The sequence below is a fragment of the Brachycentrus maculatus genome, unplaced genomic scaffold (assembly GCF_059751285.1).
Source record: "Brachycentrus maculatus isolate JH-2025_06_01 unplaced genomic scaffold, ASM5975128v1 h1tg000357l, whole genome shotgun sequence".
Taxonomy (NCBI): Eukaryota; Metazoa; Arthropoda; class Insecta; order Trichoptera; family Brachycentridae; genus Brachycentrus; species Brachycentrus maculatus.
Window position 1 is genome coordinate 475,504 of NW_028281106.1, and position 18,088 is coordinate 493,591.

The 18,088-nt window shown below is 35.3% G+C and overlaps 1 protein-coding gene across 4 annotated transcripts; it reads right to left on the bottom strand.

Moving 5' to 3' along the window:
* Positions 1-1,816: 1,816 nt before the first annotated feature.
* LOC148303687 (solute carrier family 25 member 35-like) lies at positions 1,817-17,514 on the bottom strand. Of its 4 annotated transcripts, none has more exons than XM_088269564.1 (5): positions 17,225-17,514; positions 6,092-6,341; positions 5,237-5,487; positions 4,382-4,600; positions 1,817-1,958 (listed from the first exon to the last, which is right to left on the bottom strand). In XM_088269564.1, the coding sequence occupies exons 2-5, from the start codon at positions 6,328-6,330 to the stop codon at positions 1,819-1,821; spliced, it is 849 nt and encodes a 282-aa protein (XP_088125690.1). In that variant the 5' UTR covers positions 6,331-6,341; positions 17,225-17,514; the 3' UTR covers positions 1,817-1,818. The 4 variants fall into 4 exon arrangements, with proteins under 4 accessions (XP_088125690.1, XP_088125689.1, XP_088125688.1 ...); XM_088269563.1 differs by having other exon boundaries at positions 1,819-3,632; XM_088269562.1 differs by lacking the exons at positions 1,817-1,958; positions 4,382-4,600; positions 5,237-5,487; positions 6,092-6,341 and adding exons at positions 8,187-11,311; positions 12,831-12,973; positions 13,506-13,832; positions 15,091-15,343.
* Between the last annotated feature and the right edge of the window lie 574 nt (positions 17,515-18,088).

Below are 18,088 nucleotides of genomic sequence, written 5' to 3' on the forward strand. Positions count from 1 at the left end.
CTCGCCACCATTCTGAACAGACCTCCGTGGCGCGTGATGCCGGCGGTGATCTCGTCAAGCCAAGCGGCGAGATCGTAGATACTGCTCCTCGTCTCGCGGCGGCGATCGCGGAACCAATCCCACCGGAGTTGCGTCGGCATCTTGGCAACCATCTCCGCTAGCAGCTGCGGGTTGTCGAGATAGCAAGCGTCCATCCCGTCCACGGTGGTGATGACGTTGCGTATCGAAACCGCAAAATTCACGACTGCTTCGTCCGCGGGGTGGTCGGCGAGACTCGGCATCCTCCGGGCGTCTTCCAGTATCTGCGCGATGATGAGTGTCGGGCTGCCGAAGGCGTCCTCCAGCGTCCGCAATATTTCCGACACGTTGCGCGGATACAGTAGCAGGCCTGCTACCATGTGACGCGCACGCCCTTCCAGTGCGCGCGCCAATCTTCCGATGTTGTCAGCGTCCCCTATCCCCCATCTCTCAGTAGATTGGAGATATGCCGCGTTGAAGCGGCGCCATTCCCTCGGGTCTCCGCTGAACTTAGGCAACTCCGGCGGCTGCCCCGACCATCGAAAGTAGTCCCCGCCTCGGGGTGAGGGCTCCGCGTAGATTCCTCTTCCGTCATCTCTGCGGTGCCGTTCGTCCGGTCGAGCTCTGTCGACCCATTCGCGTACCGGGTAGCGATCGCGTTCGTCCGGTGCGCGCCAACGCAAGCCAGAGGTTTCCATACGCCTCGGCTCCGCGTTGCCAGTAGGCGCCGGGCCATGTCCCCCGGGCGCTTCTCCTCTGTGGCCGGTCAGTTCGTCCCGCGATTCCCCAGCGAATCGCGTAGGTTCCGGATCCAACACCGGAACCGGTAGAGCTGCGGCCGATGTCCTGAATCCTGTTCTGGGCTGATTGGCGGCGTCGTCCTGCCGCGTTCGTAGGTGGGTGGATTGTTCGACACCCGGTATAACCTCCCCCCCTGGGGAGCTTACGTTAGCTGCTGTCCACTGTGACAGGAGCTCACGGAGTTGCTGGAACTGCCTCTCGCTGCTAGCGGCTAGCTCCGCCATCTGGCGGCGCAAGTCGCTACTCGCATCAGTTCAGACTGAACTGACCGAGTCCCGACCCTCCTCACGGCGCTGCTCTTCGGGCTCCATGGCGACGTTGCGTCCCGACCTCAGGGATGCAGGCATCGTAGCTGGAGACTGCGTTGAAGGATCCGGCTCGAAGGACCAAAATGTAACCGGCGTGGGTTACGTGCGATGACTCTCAAAAATGTACACGCCTGGCCTTCTTCGGAATCTCCCAACTATGCCACCGTTGTAAGGGGTGACGTTCCAGACGGCCCCGCCGTACCGAGTTACCGAGTAAGCTGGATACGGACGGAGGTGAATGGATGTATGAGCCGGGAAGAGCGGCACTGGACCGACAAGTCAACCTCAATAGCCCTGATAAGGGCTTTCCGAAACTGGTCCGTGAATCGGTATAATGAGGCGAAGCGGTCCAGGCTGGCGGCGCGGCGAGTAGTCCAAGGAGCGGGAGCGGAGAAATGAAACACAGGTTTCAACAGTCACACCAGAACTAGTTTATTCTCTCAAAATGCGCCCTCTATATACCCGGCCGTGATCGCGTACCGCCCGACAGTGGGAAAGTACAGCCAATCAGCGGCCGGGGGAGAGAGACAGCCATATCTCTGTCTCTCTCTAATGGGCACCGGACGGGCTACACTTTTATACCGTACCGGTGCCGTTCCAACAGTTCAACAATTACAAGTCATATTTATGCTATATAATATCCGTAATATCTATTTATTCTACATATTTATTTACTCATCCTTACTTATATCTAATACATTCCTAAAATACATGTAAAATCGGTAGAATCCATAGAGGCCCTTCTTCGGGCCGCATTCCGACGGGCGACCGTTTCGCTCGCCGCCAGGCGCCTGGAATTCTTTTTCAGGGCCGCCGCACGGGGTGTGCGATCTGTCCGTAACAAATGGAATTATTATTGCTATACACAATAAATAACAATGGAACTATTATTATTAGTATACACAATATTTAACAATTATAAAATATTAACTAATAAAAAAATTCAACTATAAAATAAATTACATCACACAAACTCTCTCAATAATATTATTTAATCAATAAACTTTGAGCGACAATTTAAGTGCAAACAAATATTCTAACACACCCAAAATATTGTTTTTATCTGTTATGTTGGAGTCTGGACTCTAGACTTTTTTAATAACAAACCCATTTGTAAAATAGAGGCTCACTCGCACTAAAGTGCAGTCGATAAGTGCGAGTGAGAACTTCACCTGTCTCACAATGTCTCCTTTTCACATTTATCAATTCGCAATTTGTAAGGTCTGAATTGTAAAATAAGTGTTCAAATAATACTGCAAATCAAAAATCTTTGGCTTTTTCTAGTCTAAGAAATTATTTTTAAAAAATCTCACATATGTATGTAACTTAGAAGCACTGAAATTTTACCTATGTGAAAATGTGAAATATTTCTGTCAAATGGAAAGTATTATCATATGTACACAAGTCTCAAAATGTATTCAGTATTATAATTGTTAGATCACAGGAATGGAGGATATATACGTAGCGTATAAAGTAACCAAGTAAATAAACTCTCGACAGGTTGTAAGCCCTGTTAACACTTCAGACTTGCATATTCCCACACCAATTACTTATTCGTTCCTGTCAAGATATTTATTAAAATCTTAATAAACCTTTTTCTTTACATGTGATCAAATGATCAATTCTATATATATATATATATTGTGGGTTTGCGCCATTTTCGTAAAATACTACCTCAAAGGTACTTTTATTTTACATGGTAAATAGTGGTATTCACCAAGTAAAACTTGAATAAAAAAATCCCAGTGAGCACTGGTTCAAAGTTACTATATCGTTGTTATACTGGCAAAAAACATTAACTCTAAAATCTGTTTGAATAATTCCTGTTATTTAAAGCTTTTAGCCTGAATAAAATACCGGCTATTAAACACAAAGTTGAAATTACTTTTGAAACCACATGTGTATGACATTTCAAACTACTTAGTGTATTTTGCCAGTTTATAAAACGTTGAAAACTTTATAATATGCATCATTAAGTCAAAAATGCATATTTTGAGTTAACATTTTTTGCCAGTACACTCACAATATGTAGGTACTTTGTATAACTATATTTGTATAAAGTAAACTCGTAAACTAAATCTCAGCAGGTTGTAAGCCCTGTAAAAATACCCAGACTTCCATAATCCCATCTCAATTACTTTTGCGTTCCTGTTAAGATATCTATTAAAATCTCAATAAACTTTTTTTTAAATGAGGTCAAATGTATTGAGGTATTGTTTCTATATATTAATACTTTGTATTTTACAATTACATATGATGATATAAAATTATTCTTGCCTATACTCTTTGGTGATCAATAAGATAATCAGACTTCATTTTTAATATAATCTCGGAGTGCTTTTAACTGATCCCAAAACACGAGAACGAGGACTGTATGCGGTCCGAGTCTGAGGTAGGAAGGGCCAATCCCTTTATAGAATCCTAAGAAGCCTTCTGTTCTGCCCATCTTGATGAAACAATCGATCACACCGTTGTAGAGAAGACCTTTCCCTTTTGCATCAGTGCCTTAAAAATAATGAAGGTAATTAGGTAAACGATGTTGTAGAAAAGGTCTAAAGTTTAAGTGCTTCCAGGTTTGATTAGTCAATCCTAGGAGAGACTTAATCAGTCAGTCAATGTTCAAATTTCAGGACTTAAATGATACCGGGCTTTGACTAGTGAGATCAGTTTTCCTTTTTGGATAGGTGCCCTAACAGAGAAAAACTTTTTTAAAACGATTTTAAAGTAATTTCTCAGCTACACAACCGATTTGACCATGTGTAGCAACTGCTTGAATCACTTTAAAAACACTCTTTCATTTTAAAAATAACAACGTAGGTGTAGGTTATCTCAAAAACAATTTTTTCCCATTGTTAACGGCTTTGTTAGTACATACTTAAATACTATACACACACACACTTCTTCCTGGCTCCATCCCAACTTATCATCTTTGTAAACTGTCGGGGTCAGCTCTCCTCGTCCTCAGCTTGTAGGTCCTTCTATCATTGACAACATCACCTAGGCCATGCCTTCGAATCATGTTATATTTCTGTAGCGTCTATGAATACTTTGGTCTCCCTCTAGATGTCTTTTGAGGATGATCCGTGGCAATTTATTTACACACATACAAAAATCATCCATAATAACATTTGGACTGACTTATATTGGCAATCATTTACAAGTAATTAGAAAAACCATTACTCATCTTAAAAAACAACACAAAGGTTATACCAAACAGAGAGTTACACCATTAAATTAAGTATGACATTTTATACCTTGGTTATACAATCTTGTAGCCACAACATCAAAGGGGGTCATGCATAGTGTCATGACAACGCCACCCAAGTTAGCCGCCACAAAGGTTGTCAAAAGAGGAGAGTTGGGAAAAACATTGTTATCCAATAGATATTCTTTACATCGAGTAAAAGATGCCATTTGGGATGCCGACCCGACTGCCGCACGCGGAATTGACGAAGACACACCCCTGTACAATCCTAAAGAGTGAAAAAAAACATATTGAAAAGAGCTAAATTTATGAGATGCACAAATGGAACCAATTTTAACTAAATACTTCACTGAACATTCCTTTTAAATGTTTGCAAAATAAGCACACTGCCTTTGCAGCGTAGAGTAAGCGCATTTGGCTTCCATGCTGAAGGTCCTGGGATCCATAAAATGCAATTTCTGTTATTTTAACTACTAACACTAATATCACAATTTTTTAAAATATAATAGCTCCACAAAACGAAAAAATATGGTCCCAAAAAGTGGGAGTATCCTTGGAGAACCATCATAAATGAAGGATAACGACTGACTGTCCCAAAAAATATTAGCGTATGACACATATTCTATCACCCAAAATGATAATTTATTTTTCCTAGATTATATCTAAGTAATGGAAGGTTTTATTGAAAAAATGTTGGTTAATTCAATATGTTGCGATGATTAACCGCATTTATCTCAAATATTTTTTGGTAGAATATACTTGGGTGATAGAAAAATCAATGATTAAACTTATACCTGTGCTGGACCAGACATTGTGGCTGACGGAGCTGCCTACTAGAATCACACTGGCTAGAATGTCTGGCCTACAGAGTGGTAAGACTTAATGTAAACTTTTTACAACACACCTTTGATTCCGTCACTTTTGAATATCTTGACTAAGGCATTAGTCATGCCAGCGTGCTTGTGCTGGTATCCCACTGCTATCTCAGAGGCGCCTTGAGCTTGCATTTGCGTTTTTATCAAATAAAATGGGCTTCCTGATGCAGCTCCCAGGGTGCCACCTAAAGCGCCAAAAAACAGACTAGGGAGGACCATAGTTTCGCCGGTCGATTTTCTTATCAGTCCACAGTTATCGGCCACTTGATAAGTACCCAGTCTGCAAAAAAAATATTTATGTGTTAAAATTTTATAAAGTCATTAAAACAAATGTTGATGCTAAAAGATTTGAATTTATTGTTATACATTTGTGTATACTTTTTTTTTTTATACAAACATGAGTTAAAATAATTAGCAGTCTTATTGTGAATGAAAGAAGTAATATTTTACATGTTTTAGTATATTATAAGCAACGTACCCTTTTGCAGTATGTAAGTTGAATGTATATGAATTTAGATTCATATACATTCAACTTCATTGAGTGAAGAATGAATAGTACAACAAATTTACGAGGGGAATGAATAAATGGTAATAGAAGCGAAGGAAGACCAAGGAAAACTTGGCATGATCAAGTATTTCAAATACTTGAGTGTGATCAAGTAAGGAGTCGGAATAATTGGCGGGTATGTAAGAAGAGATGCATGAATGTTGAAGAGGCGAAATTTGTTTGCAAAGCCGTCACACCCGTGTGTGGCATTCAGTTCTCTTGCAGAGAAGTGGTGTAATCGTTAGTTAGTTAGTTAATACTATGATGGATAGCATGATGATATGATGGATAGCATGGAAAGAAAAGAAAAATTTACAAAATTATTTCGAATCCTTACCGGAAGCCGTTGAGGAAAAGTTGGAACCACAAAGCAGGTATTAGTCCCTTCTGAAGTGCCAATATACCATCGGAACGAGCTACGGCCCAGATAGCATGAGGTACATTCCGGTAGTGCACTGTGTACTGTCCCCGGGCTTCCAGCTCACCTTGAAGTTGCATTCTAGTCTTCACAACTTCCAAGGGATTTGTGAACACACAGGCGCACATGGCAGCTCCCCCTCCGATTGCGAAATCCATTATGCTCTAATCTACAATACAAATTAATACATAGATTTGATAATTTATCTATGCTTATAATCCGTCCATCGTATATTGTATCAGAGATGGACAGTGACTGAAATTATAAGCAGTTCATTTCATTTAAAAAATGATAGTACAGTTCTATCTCGCTAATTCAAACGCTCCGTAATACGAAACGCGCAGTAATACAAACGATGCCAGTTACACCATTAAAAATGCCACCTTCTGAAGCCGTGACAGCTTTTAATATAGCTATCAAGTGGGTTCAAGAAACGTCAGAACACAGATGAATTTATGGTTTTGAGACATGATTTAGCCCTTGAACACCACATAGGTTCGATGGTTTAAAAGAAAATATCTGATTTTTTCGCGCTAAATAAAAAAGTTTTAAATTATTCATTCAGTACCACAAATTATTATTTTTTTAAATAATGAGCATTTTCGTAAACTGAAATTTACTTTTTTTCTCAAAATACACAGTAATCCGAACAACCCACGATTTACATTCAGATTAGCAAGCTGGCACTGTATATAAAATAGGTCTGCTTCAAATTTTCACTATACAATTCTCTCATTACAAACATTTAAACTTGCATTCAATTGAAAAAAACTGAAATTATTTGTGAAGTAGAACATGGCCCGAAAAATGTTGAAAAAGTTTTCATCATTCTGAGTGTCAATATTGTATTTTTATCTGCATTTTAAAAGAACATCACGGATTCGAAAAAAAATAGGGACTGTGATCGTACGAATTTTGATGAAACTGCTACAATGGTTTTGTACTCAAGCAGCACAGGATTTTCCAACTTTTTTAGGAAAACAGATTTTTTTTTTTAGATTTACAGAAAAATATGACATGTCGCTCACTCCTTTCAAGAACGTCATAAATCAAAATACTTGATTTCTCAGGAGAACGATTTTAAAGTTTAAAAATATAACACAATGTATTAAAAATAAATATCAAGCCACTTATTGAACTTTTTACTGTACAACAAATCTTTTTAGGTAAAACCTGAAGGTTTTTTCTACATTTAAAATTTTTTAATTTATTTATAAAAATAATTAAACATAACATTTTCTTCAAAATGCAAAAACAACATTTTCTGCCCTGTAGCGGGTAAATATTAAGTTAAAAATATGCCTCTTTTGCTGGGATATAGTACATTTTCTGGGCATTCTGAAAACATGCACAACTGAAAATTGACGATTTTTGATTTATGACGTTCTTGAAAGGAGTGAGCGATGTGTGTAATGGGTGAATTGTATGAATTTTATTTCAATTGCGACATATTGTGTTATGTGACCATTCCAGATAACATACTTCATGTGATAGGTATGTTTTTAAAAAATATCGATTCTCGAATATAATGAGTAACGGTTATAACGAGAAAATTCAGTCGGTCCCTTCATCCTCGCTATAACCGAGTTTGAGTTTATTTATTTATTATCACATTTTAAAAGGTATTTGTCAATTTTTCACTGGGTGGGCATCAATTACGCTAATCTAAGTATTTACTTTATTGCATTTTAAATATTTATATAAGTATGTAAAATGTAACTACTGTAAGTAGTGGTGAATAAACTACAGAAAATATATGGAAACTGGCTGTGGAAATTATCACCCTCCTATCTATTCTCTTATGTTTTTTTTAAGCAGTACTTTGAAAAAAAAAATAATGCAGTTATTTTTCAAGATTTATTTTACTATAAAATGGTTCATAACAAATGTTACAATAAATATTGTAAACCCAAATTATATGTTTAAAACCCAAATCATATGTTTCAAGATGTATTGTAACATTCAGTTGTATTGTATGACTACAACTACGATATTAATAAATAAAAGAAATTTACTATTTCACGAACAAAATGATTTATTTATATAAATACAAATTAACTTAATACAAGTAATTTAATTTGAACATTCAAAATATTTTTAAAACATTAGGTATATAGGAAAATGAGTATTGACTACTAGGGGGAGAATTGCACAAAGTAAAAATATAATATCTTCATAGCCTAAAATATTTTAAAAATAAAATCGGAAATTCACTGGAGAACAAAAGGAAATAAATAAAGGAACCATAATTATACTATTTTATTGCCTGCGGTATGAGTGATCAATTTTTTTTTAAAATCTTTATGAGGAACAAAAAATAAAATATGCATGAAAATCTCATCCACCAAATAAAATACTTCATAGTGAAAAAAAAACATGATACATTTACAAGATTTAGTTATGGACACACATTACTTCAACAATTATTATGATTATATAATTCAATATTAGATCTTAATACAATACTACGAGTACACAAATACATTCGAGAAGGAATGAATATAAAAATGAAAAATTTCGCACACATACAACTTCAAACTTCCATACACATTGTCAATTGGTAAAAATCTTAGTAAGACTTTAGTTACTAATAATACTAAAAATTTCATATTAATGGCATTTTTTTTTCTCTCAAAATATCACATATTGCGTTATGATTGTCTGAAATAAAAAATTTCTGGCCAAGTATTTCAAATACCAAATACTTAAAAGTGGTCAGACCGAGATCGGAATAATAAACGGGTATATAAAAGAAGACGCATGAATGTGAAAGATGCGAAGAATGTTCGCAAAGACAGATTAGTGTGGCATTTTATTATCTTTGTCTACTCCTTTGGAGAAGCAGCTTGACGGTTAGTTAGTTAGTACACATTAAGATTATAATACCGTATTTTAAAACATTTTTTATTTATCAAAATAGCAGAATAAATTATGGTGTTGACGATGGTGACAATCCGGTCAGCGGGAGACGGGATGATCCCCTAAGGGATATTAGGGGATAGGCGGGCTACAATTTATGTATATTTATGTTTTTATTAATAAAAACATAATTTTTTTACATTTACTCAGTTTTCTTCTCAAACTTCAGTTTTTCGGACATATCGCAAGAAGAAATAGCTTTAGTTAATGGTCATGAGATGGTTCGAAGGTAGTAGAAGAGGAAGACCGCCCCACTAGAAAGATAGGGAAAATCAAGGATTCCGTAAGTTCACAGTGGTTGGAATGATTTGGATGGAGAATGTTATGAAAACAAGGAGAGAGGATAGTGACTATACGCTTAGTAAAGTGGACAACAATGCAGAAGAAGAAGTAACATTAAAATCGAAATGATATGTAAAATATTCAACATTAAAACCTGATTATGTATTTGAAAGACCCCATTGATATAAACTTTTTTCATTACTTCAAAATTTGAACATATTTCATGGTCATTTTTATGAACGATTTTTACAATGGAATGGAGACTAGCATAAAAGCGCTAGTTTACTAAATATTATTTGAAATTAAAATAACATTACACTGAATTAATTAACTCTAGTTTTATCAACTCCATTGTGCGCATTCTACGGTTTGTAAGGCACCTCTGTATATTGCTTAAGTATTAGGCACATATCGCATATTTTTGTCTATGGGAATACATGATATATTGCGGCTTCTTTGGCCTAAAAAAATTGTAAAGCAAGAAATCACAAAAGACAAAATAAATAAATAAACTTTTTGGCGGTTTAATTGCTCACTTGTGGCATAAAAAATCTTTGGTTTCTAGCAACAATTGCGTAATGGTGGGGACTGACGTTACGATGCAAGCATTTGCAGTCAGTACAGCGAGCCGAGCTCGTTTCGAGTACTCTATGCCATGTTCAGATGCTCGCCGCAAATGTTACGTTGTAACGAAATGCTCCGGTCAGTCCCTAGCTTTAGATATTATTTTTTAACCAGATATATTATTCGAGTTATGTAGGGATATACATTTAAGTACTTATCGTTGACTTAATGTCCAACTTAGGGGCAAGGAACCTGTGACCTTTTGGCTACTCTAATACAGCCTTTTGATAAGGCCAATTAAAAAAAAAACTGAATATCTTTATATTATATATATTTTTAAAAAATCAGCTTCCGTATGTTTGTGTCAGCAAAACTTAAAAAGTACTCAATTGATTGTACATATGTATAATGTACATTTACATATTCTTTTTTTTTAACAATAAATATTAAATTTCATTTGCAAACATGTATTTATTCTTAACACATTTTTTTTTTAAATTTGGTTTTGACTAATTTACATTGTGAATTAAAAATATTTGGTTTGTGGGGGAAAGTCGAGGTTTTCTTTACTGCAGCTCAGCCATATGTTGAATCAGATAAATGAATGTGGCCTTTAAAAATGAAAAGGTTCCCACCCCTGGTCTAACTTCATCAGGGCATACTTTACAGAAAACTGTAAAAACATCATAATGTAAAATATAGAATGTATATACATATTTGTGTAAGAATACAATAATGTAGAATATTTGATGGTTGAATCTCTATTGAACATAAAAATTAGGTTAAAAGATATGTATTGAATTTATTGTTTGATTCAACTAATAAGAATTTTAAGGGGTTTATATTTGAAAAATGAAATAATACAATTAATACATAAAATTTAAAAAAAAAACAGGAACAAATCATATACCTATATAATTACATATACATATATAGTCTATTGTAAAAAAAATATTGCAACTAAATAATTCTACATAAAAAGTTAAAATGTAGTTTTTATATAATAATTTATAATTTGTAATATCATAGCCAGTAAAATAAACTGAAACAAATAATTTAATCTACTACATATCACAAGCAAAAAAAATATAACACAATAAAGTACACTAACTAAAATTAATAATCTCTATCAGATAATGCAATAAATAATTTTCTCCTAAAATCACGATTGTTTTGATTTAATATCCAGGTAATAATCCTGCAGATCTTTGAGGGCGTCCCAAAACACGAGTAGAAGTACAGAATGCGGTCCTTGACGAAGAAAAGATGGCCCAAAACCTTTATAGAAAGCCAATAAGCCTTCAGCTTTCGTTATTTTCCATCCGCAATCCACTAACCCTTTATATAATAGACCTTGGCCTTGTGCGTCAATTTCTGGAATAATAAAATAATGGCTATCAATAAATAAATCATACCTTTAATAAGAACAAAATGCTATCATGCGAATTGAAGTATTTACAAAAATCTTTGTTGAGATGTCAAAATGATAAAATAATTACTTTATCGATAATTATAACATGTCACGTTTAATAATTTATTTTTTATTTTTAAAAGAGTAATATTTGTGTTTTTTATTTTATTTACAAAAATAATTCAAATTCATACTATTTCTGTGAGCCTTAGCGGCTCGTTATTTCGAAATAGGTATCAAATTGTGGTGGAGTAGGTTCAAACCGAGAAACTCTGATTCGAGAGTCTGCGACACTAACCACGGGACCCAACCTGACACATATCGCTCACTCCTTTCAAGAACGTCATATTTTTAACTTAATATTTACCCGCTACAAGGCAGAAAGTGTTCTTTTTGCATTTTGAAGAAAAGGTATTGTTTAATTATTTTTTGAAATATACTAAATATTTTTCAAATGGAGAAAGAACCTTCAGTTTTTGCCTAAAAAGATCTGTTGCACAGTAAAAAGTTCAATAAATGGCTTCATATTTATTTTTACATTGTATTATATTTTTAAACTTTAAAAACCTTCTCCTGAAAAATCAAGTTTTTTGATTTATGACGTTCTTGAAAGGAGTGAGCGATATGATATATATGATAAAATATAATGTTTTAATATATTCATATTAGAACATTACAGAAATAACTAGAGCCAAAATGTCAATTTGTATTTCACATTAAGATTAAAAATCTCCAAGTACTTGAGAGATTTTTGATCTCGTATTTTTAAAACAACTTAAAATTGACATAATATTTGAAAAATAAAGCGCCTTACAGAAAATAAACAAAATTTAATGATGCTTATTGATGCCACAAATTAATGGACTTCAAACGTACTAAATATCTTTAAGTATTAATATAATAAATCTATGTTACAAATGATACATGTATAGTTTATTATTCTATTGGATGTCTACATGTAAAGTTGTCAGTATACAATAAGAACGTACTAAGTCAAGAAAACATTGATTGCTTCTAAAATAATTTATTTAGTAGGCAGAGTTAAAAAAAATTGTATTAAGGTGGAGACTGACCAGAGCATTTTGTCGCAACGTAAAACGTTATGAAGCGAGCATTCGTATAGTCAGTACAGCGAGCCGAGCGCTCCATCCATAGTTTCAGATGCTCACTGATGCTCGCCGTGAGCGATTTTACGACATTATGTTACGACAAAATGATCCGGTCAGTCTCCACCTTTAATTTCTATGTTCTGCTAAAACATAGAACTCGAATCTTTATACGGGGAAAAAATAATAAGCGCATTCTGGCTGTGCACTGACAATATTTTGTACACATTTCTATTTAAAACAAAACAACAAACACATTGAAAAACCAAGCATTATTACAACAAAACAAAAAATCTAAGTTAGTTACTCAAACTATAAGGAAAGAAAGGAGAATGAAAGACACATATGAATGGAAAAGAGAAATATTAAAGTAAACCTTGATTGTAAAGTCGTGTAACTATAACATCTAAAGGAGTCATGACGAGAGCTTTGACGAAGCCACCTAGCAAACTGGCAACAAAAACCAGAGTCAAAGGAGACTCAGAAAACCATCCATTTTCCTTTAATAATTCTTTGGATCTGTTAACAAACATAATTGTAAGATAAACAACCATCTATTTTCATTGTTGTAATAGAGACAATTCATTATTATTTAATCCTATCACACACTGGATTATTCACCCAACAGATGATATTCTCTTACCCTTACCTGCACCCAATGGTGCATAGGGCACTGTATCATATTGATAAAGTGTTATCTTGATCGTTACTTACACAAAGGTAAGGTGATCACTCCTGCGCTTCAGGGATCAGTCCGGGGTAATATTAAATCAATATTAGAGTGTAAAATCACTAATATTTATTTTCACCCCCCCTGGGACTCAAACCCAGGACCTCCAGCACGGTAGCTAAACACGCTAACCATTACACCACGGAGGCGGATTAAAATCTAATAATTAATAACTTCATTAATTGATTCGGCAGTCACTTTGTGGTAAAATCTATCCATTTTTAATTACAAATAAATACCACTATTTCTTAAAATCTACTGTATGTAAAATCTTAAAATCACAGTAGAATTAATAACTTATAATCAAAATGTATAAAATACCTGCTAAAGGTTACAATCTGTGCCGGAGAACCGATAGAGTTTCTGATCATGGTCGAAGTTGATCCTCTCCACAGTCCCTTCAATCCGTGCTTCTCATATATACCCCTGAGGGCCCTGAAACTCCCGTGATGGCCGTGTTGGTGCCCAACCGCAATACTGATGTGGGAATAGGACATGAGCTGGGTCTTAACCAACATGAAGGGGCTTCCGACTGCCGCGCCGGCAGCGCCAGATAGTGCGCCGAAGAAAATACTGCTTAAAACATTTGTACTGCCATTTTCGTTACGTATTAGACTATAGTTGTCGGCTGTCTGGTAAATGCCAAGTCTGAAAAAGACAAACAATTCAATAGAGTAAGAAATTTGAGTACATACCATGTTTACCTTATATAAGAATATGACCGAGATTTTTTTTCAGTAAAATATCAGTAAATTGTTAAAAAGGCATTATAATTCAAATAAAAAGTGAATATCCGAATAGTCCGCCTCCGTGGTGTAATGGTCAGCACGCTCGGCTACCGTACTGGAGGTCCCGGGTTTGATTCCCAGGGGGGTAAAATAAATATAAGTGATTTTTTCACCCTAATACTTATTCAATATTACCCTGGACTGGTACCTGAAGCGGAGGGCTGATCACCTTTCCTTCGTGTGTTAACGATCAAGATAACACTGCGTTTATATAATGCAGTGCCCTATGCACCATTGGGGAGCGGATAAGGGTTTGAATGAATATATAATTCATCATTTGTGGATGATATACTGTGTATATGTATGTTTAATACTTATCATTTCTTTAGAATGGTAAGGTACTTCGGCCTATATTTATTTTATAAAGACAGTTTTTCAACAGAAATATTTATTTACATTGCTCAAGTTGGTAATTGAAATAAATTTAAAAAATTAAAACATATTTAAAATTAAATTACAACCCAAAAAAGACGTTTGATGTTATTAAAAGTTGATATGGTAAAATATTTATCAGTTATATTTAATTATTTATATTAAAGTTTTAGATAAAATGTATATTTAATTATTTTTTAACCAAACATCTGCCCGTAAAGTTAACTTTCCTGGTTCTTAAAATACAGTTCAGAAAAAAAATCGACGCTATGACAAATATAAGATATCATGGTGTTAATTCACATATGCAAAATCAACACACTTCGGACGGGAAAGGTATTTCTACCCGTTCGGCCATTGATGCTTAAGGACGGGAAGGGTATTTCTACCTTCTGCGCCAGCCTCATTTCGAAAGAAGGAATTATATTTTTAATGTTTTTATAAAGATATTATGTACCAACCTTTTTGTTAAGGTCTCAAGGTGGAGACTGACCGGAGCATTTCGTCGTAACATCGCTCGCGGCGAGCATCACCGAGCATCCGAAACTATGGATGGAGCGCTCGGCTCGGTGTACTGACTGCCTGAATGCTCGCATCGTAACGTGTTACGTTACGACGAAATGCTCCGGTCAGTCTCCACCTTTAACTATATGAACATAATTGTCGAATCCTGTCGCCAGCGGTCCGCAGGCTTAAAAGACACCCGTCCGAAATGTGTTAATATTATGATAATAATTCAATCTTACCTTGTTCCATTGACAACAAGTTGAAACCACAACGCCGGCACGAGACCTTTCTGAAGTGCGGTTATTCCGTCAGCTTTGACTATGGCATATGTTGCGTGAATCACATTTCTGTAATGTATGGCGTGCTTTCCGCGAGCTTTTAATTCCCCTTGCAATTGCATTCTAGTTCGTATAACATCGAAAGGATTGCTAAAGAATCCCGCGCCCACTCCAGCTATCCCGCCTATCAAGCAGTCCATTATCCGGGATACCGCTAATATGCCAACAAAAATCAAGTTATATAAATTTATCAATCTAAACATTGATAGTTTTAAAATGAGACGCTGATGTTAGCATATGTGAATATTAGTAAACAAATATATATATAAACTAACGATTAAAAAGCGTGAATACCATGCAAAACTATAAATATTGGCATTGAACATTTCTTTCAATTTAACAATAATAATAAAATCGGTTCTATTATCAAAAACGTATTAACCTTTAGACGTTCATGTACCATGTGCAAGACGGGTAGCACTCTCCCAAGCATTTATGTGAAATATTCGCGCGACTTGCTACCTACGCGTAGCTGTTATAAAAATAATTATACCTCTAAAATTAGTCACCCTATTTAGGTTAAATAGATTGTTTATAATCTACCGTAATAAAGCAGCTTTGTTATATTACGGTCTGTTTAATAAAACACAACGCATCTCCCAAGAGTCAATCTCGTAATGCAGGTATAAACACTAATATAATATTAAGCATCATGACTAAAATATTTATCAGAACCAAAAATAAAATGATGGATCGGTATCTCAGACATTATTTACGTGAGTTAATATTAATATTTTGAATACTTTTGTCATAAATCAGTGTAATCCAATAGCGAAATGCATCACATCCTGTATGGAACCGGTGGGCATAGAACGACTCAAATCCACGGTCCCTTAAAGGACCACTGGGCGGATAAAGGTTAATAAAAATTAATATTGTTTAAAACAATAAAATAGTTTACCGCACTAATTATTTGTTTCTGTTAGTTGGTCACAATAAATTCGAGAAATACATCTTACTTTGTTACCCTTTTTTACTACTGAATGTATGATTTTGATCATTCTATATTGATCATTCTTCGCCACCAAAATTTCAACCTTTATTGCATGAGTCTTAAGTTATTTTAAGGGTAACAGGGAAACAGAGACACGAAGATGACATCTGCAGCGGAGATCGCATAGATATGTAAGTTACTAAAATAGAATTATCAAAAACTCAGACCTAACAAACGGACAAACTAAATTATGCAAAGTTACTTATGTTGGAGTACTTGTTTGTGCATTCTAATATGGGCACAAAATCAGTGCCTACCATGGATTATTGGCGTTCTATGTAGGAACATGACCAGTGCCTACAATGCCTTATCCTTACCCAACCCTACTGGCTACCCTGATTAAAAGTTCTGTGCACGCCACTGATTTACAGTATTATCCGGACAATGAGACGCATTGTAATATAAGACGCATCCCAAAATATATCAACTTTTTTTTAAAAATATTTTTTGGACTACACACTTCATTCCGTGATACACCCCAATTTTTCGTTGAATATTTACAGCAAAAAAGTGCATTTTATGATCTGAAATTTTACAGTATAAGTTATATCCATAGATAGGCTTATCAGACATCCCGGTTTGACTGGAACATTCCCGGTTTTCAGACGAAATCCCGGTATCCCTGAAATTTTACTTTACGTCCCGGTAAAAATTAATTTGACTTTAGAAGACAAAAAAGTCTAAAAATAATTAATTGCGAAGAATAATTACTTCATCATTTATTTCACTGTACTGTACGCTGGGGGCATTCCGGTGTCCCGGTTGAACATTTCAGAAATCTGGCAACCCTACCTATAGAATATAAAGTGTGTGGTCCATTGATGTGCAAATTGTCATGTCATTCTAGATATAATAAAGCATGCAGTGTCGCGGTAGGTATTATATTACATAATATTCAAGGGTATATAATGGTTTTAATAATCTAAACCAAAACTAATATTGTTAATTAATATTATAATTCATTGTAATGGATAAAGGTACTTTCAGGGAGTTGACGGAAAATCTTATTACGCATACATTAATTAAAGAAATTATACATACCTTCGGTGTATCTAAAAAAGAAATAAGTCCGGGACCAAATTCAAAGGAATTTATGAAATTCACTTATTTCTTCCGGGTGATTTACTCAATAAAAGATCAACCATTACAACATATAATTATAATGTCTCTTATTGGAGTCATATTTTAAATGGCACTTAATACTGTATGAATATCTATAACATTTATAGATGACATTGAAATGAAAATATTATAAAATAAATACAAAATACACATAACCTAGACGTGTCATATGATTTTCCGGGTTTTTCCACGGTTTGACGTAAAATTGACCATAGACCATGATAACTTATTATTTTGACTAGATGATTTGTCTGTGGGTTTCTTAACCGGTTTGGTACCACGAGCGCGTTAACGCGCTCTCCATTAGGGTATTATCACTCGGGAGGAATATATAATTTAACATACTCAACCTATAAAGGACTGTGCAATACTTGTTTTGTGTTTATAACAGCCGATATAATCAATATTTTCATTCATCATTTTCTTTTACAAAATTCACCTTCGTAAAAACATTGTTTTCGTATGTTGGTAACGGATGACGTCACAGAAACGAATCCACACTTCTACTATTACAGCTCTATAAAGCAGATACATAAAGGGATACGCCCCATAACAGACCCGATGACGTAAAATTTGATGACGTATAGTGGTGTCCGTTTTTCGTTTTATTCAAATATCTTAAGTTTAAACCTTCACATCTCCCTTAGTTCTCTATAGATTTCAATAAGAACGTTACCGATAGTCTTGTGATTTATTAATTTATTATTGATTTACTAGCCAATGATCATAAGGATGATCTATTCCGACCAGACAAAATGAGCGCGTCAACCCACTCTCGTTTGA